The sequence below is a fragment of the Rattus norvegicus genome, chromosome 4, assembly GCF_036323735.1.
Source record: "Rattus norvegicus strain BN/NHsdMcwi chromosome 4, GRCr8, whole genome shotgun sequence".
In the NCBI taxonomy this organism is placed as follows: Eukaryota; Metazoa; Chordata; class Mammalia; order Rodentia; family Muridae; genus Rattus; species Rattus norvegicus.
Window position 1 is genome coordinate 151,360,902 of NC_086022.1, and position 8,865 is coordinate 151,369,766.

Below are 8,865 nucleotides of genomic sequence, written 5' to 3' on the forward strand. Positions count from 1 at the left end.
GGAAACCGCGAAAGGGAATAACACTTGAAATATATATAAGAAATACTCAAGTTAATAAAAAAAAAACAAAACATAATCAAAAACATATGAAAATTTTAATTAATATAATAAAGAAAAGGCAATTAACGACTATTAAAAAAATGCAATATTCATGTTATGTTAGGTGTAATTGATATGATGTTATTGCATTCCTTTAGAAGATAATCATGAAGTAGTATTATATTGGATATTATGTTAGCAAAAGGTGGACTAGTAGTCCTTAATTCTTGTTCTCAACTTGATGGATCAGGAATCCCTGGGTAACTCTGTGAGTTATTTTCTGGTTTAACTGTGAGAACAAGATCCTTTCTGAAGTCCTGTAGTATCTTCTGGCTGGATCCAATATATAAAGAAGAATGAAGGAAATCAGTCTCTTAGCCTGAATTCTATCACTTATTGTTGGTAAGTGCATCAAGTCTGTGGTTAAACAAGAGAGGAGACAGCACAACTTAGCCCTATGAGCTTTCCAGTGTGGACTGAAGGCCAACAGGACTCCAGGAACTGTCCAGGGTTCTATCGTCAGATCAGAACTTGAAAGGCAACATGCATGGTGAACTGAGAACTGGGTTCTCAGCCTGTATAGTGTGCAGACAGCTATTACTGGACAACACATTCATATTGCGTAAGCCAAACCAGTGAATTTTCTTTGTAACATGTATCCATTTTACTACTTGTATTGCTCTAGAGAAACGTGACTTGCATAGTTCAGGGATCCAATTCTCTATGTGACTTTTAAAAAAAAAATCAAGTTGTGCTATTTAGCTCTTCAGTTCTGGCTGGCATTCTAAATTCCAGGCTGGCCTCAAAATCACTGCTATCCTCCTGCCTTAATCTATTGAATGCATGGGGACAGGCATGTGTGGTGTTATCTTCCTTGATTTGAGCTTTCAATCCTACATTAACAATAGTATGGGGATCCCTACCCATTCTGCCTACAGCGAGAGGCATCTTAACTCCCAGGAGTTCTGACACATCCAGGATCACAGTTGAGGCTCCAATCCAGCCCCAATACCTGGCCTAAGTGAGACCCCTGGGACCCACGGGACACATGAACCCCTGCCCATCCAAAGGGACATGTTCCTTCTGCTTTGTAGGAGTTCCTGGAGAAGAGCCTGTGATGCAGCCTCCTCACAGTCAACCTACACCTAGAAATAGCTTGACTCCTCAGGAGTTCTGACACACCAAGGGTCACAGAATCACAGGAGGGACAGGCTTCAATCAAAGATAGCAAGGCCAGTTAACACCAGAACAGAAACAACAAGCAAAGGAAACCAGTGCTTCTAGGCAATAGGAGAATCCAGTTCTCCCAATACAGCAAACACTGGATATCCCGACATACCTGAAAAGGAAGATTCAGATCTAAAATCCCATCACATGAAGATGATAGAGGACTTTAGGAAGGACATAAGTAATTCCTTTAAAGAAATACAGGAGAAAACAGGTAAACAAGTAGGATCCCTTAAAAAAGAAACACATAACTCCCTTAAAAAATAAAGGAAAGGCAGTCAAACAGGTGAAGGAATTTAACACTATCATCTAGGATAAAAAATGAAAATATAAACATTAAGGAAAACACAAAGGTAAACAATTCTGGAGAAGGAAAATGTAGGGAGGAGAGTAGGATTCACTAATGTAAGCATTACCAACATAATATAAGAGATAGAAGAGAGAGTCTCAGGCATAGAAGATACCATAGAGTACATTGACAAAAAGTCAAAGAAAATATTAAAAACAAAATGTTCCTTATTCCAAATATTAAGGAAATCCAGGACAAAATGAAAAGACCAAACCTAAGAATAACAGGTATATAAGATAGAGAAAATTCCCAACTCAAAGCGCTAATAAACACCTTCAACAAAATTATTGAAGAAAACTTCCCTAACCTAAAGAAACTGGTGCCCTCATTGATAAGTGGATATTAGCCCAAATGCTCAAATTACCCTAGATGCACAGAACACATGAAACTCAAGAAGGATGATCAAAATGCGAATGCTTTACTCCTTCTTTAAAAGGGGAACAAGAATACCCTTGGGAGGGGATAGGGAGGCAAAGTTTAGAACAGAAGCTGAAGGAACACCCATTCAGAGCCTGCCCCACATGTGGCCCATACATATACAGCCACCAAACTAGATAAGATGGATGAAGCAAAGAAGTGCAGGCTGACAGGAACCGGATGTAGATCTCTCCTGAGAGACACAGCCAGAATATGGCAAATACAGAGGCAAATGCCAGCAGCAAACCACTGACCCGAGAATGGGATCCCTGTTGAAGGAATCAGAGAAAGGACTGGAAGAGTTTGAAGGGGTTTGAGACCCCATATGAACAACAATGCCAAGCAACCAGAGCTTCCAGGGACTAAGCCACTACCCAAAGACTATACATGGATTGACCCTGGGCTCCAACCTCATAGGTAGCAATGAATAGCTTAGTAAGGGCACCAGTGGGAGGGGAAGCCCTTGGTCCTGCCAAGATTGAGCCCCCAGTAAACGGGATTGTTAGGGGGAGGGCGGTAATGGGGGGAGGATGGGGAGGGGAACACCTAGGTAGAAGGGGACGGGAAGGGGTTAGGGGGATGTTGGCCTGGAAACCGGGAAAGGGAATAACAATTGAAATGTAAATAAGAAATAACCAATTTAATAAAGATGGAGAAAAAAAAAACCCAGCAAGATGAACCTTCAATTCTGAATGCTGAAACCACACAGTGAACTCACACAGTAGTGGGGAACTTCAAACACCCACTCTCTCCAATGGACAGAACATGGAAACAGAAACTAAATAGAGACACAATGAAACTTAACAGAAGTTATAAACCAAATGGATTTAACAGACATCTACAGAACATTTCATCCTAAAACAAAGGCATATATCTTCTCACCACCTCATGGTACCCAAAATTTACATGTAATTGGACACAAAACGAGTCTCAACAAATACAAGAAGATTGAAATTATCCCATGCATCCTATCAGATCACCAGGGACTAAGTCTGGACTCCAAGAACAACAGAGAGCCCACAACACATGGAAGGTGAACTCAGTGAAAAGTTGGTCACAGAAGAAATAAAGAAAGAAATTAAAGCCTTTTTAGAATTCAATGAAAATGAAGGCACAGCATACCCAAACTTATGGGACAAACTGAAAACAGTGCTAAGAGGAAAACTCATAGCTCTGGGTGCCTCCATAAAGAAATTGGGGAAATGATACTCTAGCAGCTTAACAGCACATCTGAAAGCTCTAGAACATGAAGAAGCAAAGGAAACTGTTAATGGGACAAACGGCAAACCACAGATTGGAAAAAGATATTTACCAACCCTACATTCAATACAGGGCTAATATCCAAAATATTTAAAGAACTCAAAAATGTAGTCTCCGGAGAACCAAATAACTCTATTTAAAAATGTGGAACAGAGCTAAACAAAGAATTCTCAACTGAGGAATCTCACCTGGCTGAGAAGCACTTAAAGAAATGTTCAACATCTCTATTCATTTGGGAAATTCACATTAAAATGACCCTGTGATTTCACCTCACACCAATCAGAATGGATAAGATCAAAAAGTCAGGTGACAACAGATGCTGGAAAGCATGTGAAGAAAGAGGAACACTCCTCAATAGGTGGTGGGAGTGAAAGCTGTTAAAACCAATTTCGAAATCAGTCTGGTGGTTCCTGAGAAAATTAGAAATACTTCTACTGGAAGACCCAGCTATACCACTCCTGGGCATATACCCAAAAGTTGCTTCAACATATAAGAAGGACACATTCTCCACTATGCTCAAAGCAACTGTATTTATGATAGCCAGAAGCTGGAAAGAACCCAGATTTCCCTGAGCAGAAGAATGGATACAGAAAATGTGGTACATTTACACAATGGAGTACTATGCAGCTATTAAAAACAATGACTTCTTGAAATTTGCAATGAAATGAATGGAACTAGAAAATATCCTGAGTGAGGTAACCCAGACTCAAAATTATTTACATGATATATATTAACTGATAAGTGGATATAAGGCCAAAATCTTAGAATATCCATGACACAACCCACAAAATACATGGAGCTTAAGAAGAAGGAAGATCAAAGTGTGGATTATTCAATCCTACATAGAACAGGGATCAAAATAGTCACAGGAGGTAGAGGGAGGGAGGGAGATGGGAGGAGGAGAGAAGAAGGGAAAAGGGGATGGGCAGGATCAAATATTGGAAGGGACAGGATAGAAGTTCAGAGGCTCAGGAAATTGAATAGAAATATGTAGCAGTGGGGAATCTAGAACTGGGGGTAGCCAGTCAAGAGTCCCAGATGCCAGAAAAGAAAGAGGGTCCCAGGACCTAGAGGGGATGACATTAGCTGAAATAACCAGCAAAGGGGAAATAGAACCTATAGAAACCAACTTCAGTAGATAGACAAGTCCCCCAGTTGAGGAATGTGGTCGCCCTCCCATCTCAAAATTTTTAATCCAGAAATGTTTCTGTTTAAAGGAAAGACAGAGACAAAAATGGAACAGAGACTGAAGGAAAGGCCACCCAGAGACATCCCCACCGAGGGGTCATCCCTCTGCACACAGCAAACCCCAACACTATTGCTGATGACAGGAAGCACTTCCTGAGAGGAGGCCAGTATGGCTGCTCCCTGAGAACAGTGTTCTCTCCTGGGTGTTCCTACCAGCACCTGACCAATACAGATGCAGGTCCTCACAGCCAACCATTGCATGCACTGAGTGGCAGGGACCCCAAGGGAAGAGCTGGGGGAGGGACTGAAGGAGCTGAAAAGGATTGCGACCCCATGGGAAGAACAATATCCACTAACCAGACAACCCAAAGATCCCAGAGAGTAAACCATTAATCAAAGAGTCTACATGGAGGGGCTCCTGCCTCCAGACACATATGTAGGAGAGGATGGCCTTATGGGATAGCGATGGCTGGGGAGGCCCTGGTCCTGTGAAGGGTCGATCTCCCATTGTAGGGTGGTGCTAGAGTGGTGAGGCTAGAGTGGATGAGTGTGTGGAGGGGCACCCACATAGAGGTACATGAAGAGGGGAGAAGTAGGGTAAATGGAGGTTGTGGAGGGGCAACAGGGAAGGGGATATCATTTGAAATGTGAACAAAAATGCTTTTAAAACTCCAATATTATACAATTTAGAAATTTATGAAACTTTGGGAATTATATGTACGCTAGTTTAAAATGTTTCCATGAAGACTCATGGGAGCTCATATTATATTTTTGTACACAATAAAAAGGGCAACAATTATAATTACTAATCATTATGTGTTATCAGATATCATATTACTTCACACAAGCTTACTATTGTCATCATTAATCAAGTGATAGTCCACTCACAACACAGTTAAATTACCAATCATGAGGGATCCTAGAGTGACACAGGTCTGTGAGGGCTTTGCTCGACACTAATGATACTTAGTGTCTCTTGGTACTGCCTACTGGACCTGGTAGTCCTGATTAGTATCAAGAGACAGTCCACTACTAAACATATGCTGGAACAGATTCACGTCCCCTTCATTTCTGCTCCTGGTGGTTTAAGTATCCTTATCTGTCTGGAAGCATGCATGCTTTGGTGTTGATGGTTGAAGACTGAGAATTTTAGAGCCTTGGAAAGCATTTTAAAGAAAAACTGTCAATGTAGAACATATCTAGGTATGTCATATTGAGTGAAGAGTCTCCTACCTCCTACCCTGACAGTGGGGTATCTTTTTGATGCTGGCATATGAAAGGTAGCAGGATGAGGTGTGGGGACCTGGAGACTCACTAAGCCTTTTTTTTTTTCGGAATTCCAGATGAATCCACTTGCCAGTTCTCAGAGAACAATGAGGAAATGTGTGTACTGGTTTTTCCATAGTTAGCACTCGAGATTTGCACCGAGATGTGCTTGGTTTAATGCAGTTCTTAGTCTGTTAGCTGATTGGAGAAGAATATCTGGCAGGTGTTGGATTTACTTCTGTTAAAATTATGAACATTATAATAGAGGTATTGATTTACATACACTTCTCCTGTCAGGAACAATGTGTTGACTTATTTTTCCTTACAGTGAAAAGAGCAGAGGGCAGAGTTCTGATTGCTGTGAGCTGCTTGTGACAATGCTGTGGCCTCAGTGTGAACAGAGCATCTTGTCATTTGTTGGCTGTAAATGGCTGTGATGCTTTTCTTCAACCTGGTTTCCCTACAGGTCTGATAAGACTGAGAGCATTTGTTGTTCTAAGTCAGATATCTAGGTCTTAGACAGGAGATTGATGTTCGTGGACCAGAATGACAAAGTCTCACATACAAGGACTCTATCCATTTCCAGGGAAAGAGTATTTAACTGCAGATGTTCCTTTGGTAGCCAGAGGTTGATTTTGGATACCCCCAGTCATCACTATTTTGTGAGTTCCTGAATGTGGGGCTCATTGCTTCAAGTAGAGTGGCTAGTGTATCCTGTGGGCTCCGGGAACCTGCCTGTCTTTGCCGTGTCCAATGCTGGACTAACAGCTGCGGTGACTCCTAGCTTTTTACATGGTGCTGGGAGTCTGAATTTTTGCTGTTTGTCTGGGGCTCTAGATGAAAGCAGCTCGACCTGACCTTTCACCACCCAGCTCGAGTTAACTGTGTGGGTCTTCTAATCTAGTCCACTTCACAGGACTGCAACAAGACTACAGAAGTATAGGATTTTTGTTTTTCCTAATTAAAAATGTAGTGAAACATGGAAAAATGCTAAGGTATAATGAAGGAATATATTTTGTGGGATGAATGGCTTCTGGCTTATAATATTTTGAAGATTCCTTACTTTACATGTATTGAATATTTTGGTTTACTGTATGTATCCGAATAACCTGCCTCGTGCCCTCAGAGGTGAGAAATGAAAAAAAGGATTCTCTGAAACTGGAGTTCCAGATGGGCTGTCATGTATGATCTGGAAACTGACCTCAGATCCTCTGCATGAATAACTGATGCCCGTAACTGCTGATCCACCTGTCTCATTCCTATGAATGAAATCTTGGTTTGTCTGGCTTGTTTTGTTACTTTCATTGTGTGTCATGGGAATTAAAACCACAATATCACATTGTTAGATAGGTGCACTACCCCTCACCTACACTCTCAGAATCAGGCTGATTTTTTAAGTTGTAGTTTTCCTTTGCAATATTCATCTGGGCCTGTGTGACGTGAATATGCTTTTACTAGAAACATGTCCCATGACTAAGTAGATAAAAGTGTGTAACCTGGATTTCTGTAGCAGCCAACCACATGGGAAAGTGACCAGCACTGGTGAGTGACTTTATCAATAATGCAGGTGCATGGCACAAGCATTTCCTCTGTAGATAGCATCTTAGGGTGCAGGGATTATAAAGTCAGTCATAGTAATATCAGTTATTGTTCCTACACAATGCTCAAAGTGATACATTGGATGCCTTGTTCATCAAGTGTGACTGACTTCCCATGTCCTTTACAGTTTTAGGAACACACAGTTCTCCACCTTCAGTCCTGGTTCTGCAAAGACCCTCAGTGCCAGAGTGAAGTAATGGAGTGGCTGATGTCAGAGGAAACAAGGAATGGGACTTTGGTCCAGGAGTTCATCCTTGAGGGGTTCCCTGTGGCCGAGCACCTGAGGATCCTCTTCTTCCTACTGCACTTGCTGGCCTACTTGGCCTCCCTCATGGGCAACATGCTCATAATTACCATCACCTGTGTGGACCACCGACTGCAGACGCCCATGTACTTCTTTCTCAGCACCTTCTCCTTTGTGGAGTGTTGTTTTATAACTACTGTTATCCCCCAGCTCCTCACCATCATTCTGTCAGGGAGGCAAAAGATTCCCTTTGGGGCCTGCTTCTCACAGGCCTTTGTTGTTCTTTTCCTGGGGGCGACGGTTTTTTTCCTTATGGCTGTGCTATCCCTGGACCGCTTTCTGGCCATCTGCAAACCTCTACATTATCCAACCATCATGAGCCCAAGGATGTGCTTCCTTCTCGTTACTGTCTCTTTAGTTTTGGGCTTCCTCTTCATGGCCAGTCCAGTTGTGATGCTTTCCCAGTCATTTTACTGTGGCCCAAACATTATTCCTCACTTTTTCTGTGATTTTGGACCACTGGCAAATCTCTCCTGTTCAAAAACCAGGTCTATTGAGATGCTGTTTTTTACCCTTGCTATAATTGTGCTTTTTGCTTCCCTTCTGATCGCCATCTTTGCATACAGCAATATAGTAGTCACCATAGTGCGTCTTCCTTCAGCCAGGGAGCGACAGAGAGCTTTTTCCACCTGCTCCTCTCATCTCATTGTCCTCTCTCTAATGTATGGCAGCTGTGTATTTATATACCTGAAGCCAAAGCAGAGAAGCAGAGTGGACACCAACAGAGAGGCTGCTCTTGTGAACATGGTTGTGACACCCCTTCTGAACCCTGTCATCTACACCCTGCGCAACAAGCAGGTCCACCAGGCTCTCAGGGATGCTCTGTCCAAGGTTCAATTACACAGATATCAGAGCAGGAAGGCTCCTTTGTCTTGACCTCACCTAACACCATTTTCTTTAAATGTCCTATAGAAATCATCATGTATTTCATCTCATCTAATTCTGCTTGTTATTACAACAATGATTGACACATCAGGTAACTCCATCTGACGGCATTAATAATCGTGTGATGAAAAAAATCATCATGTGCCTCCTTTGGTGGCAGCTAAGATCATAACCTCATATATATTACATACATGTTATAGTTTCAACAAAGTGTCTTAAATTATCTATGCATTGATTTGATGTTTGGTTTTGGTTTGATTTCACATATCCTCTGGAGGAGTAAAGAGAGTCTTGAGGGTAGTGTTTGGAATGGATAATTGAATTAATGAGT

General features: G+C 41.9%; 1 protein-coding gene across 1 annotated transcript; it reads left to right on the forward strand.

The window, feature by feature from the left end:
* Positions 1 to 7,541: 7,541 nt before the first annotated feature.
* Or6d13 (olfactory receptor family 6 subfamily D member 13) lies at positions 7,542 to 8,525 on the forward strand. The gene has a single exon (NM_001000903.1). The coding sequence runs from the start codon at positions 7,542 to 7,544 to the stop codon at positions 8,523 to 8,525; it is 984 nt and encodes a 327-aa protein (NP_001000903.1).
* The last annotated feature ends 340 nt before the right edge of the window (positions 8,526 to 8,865 follow it).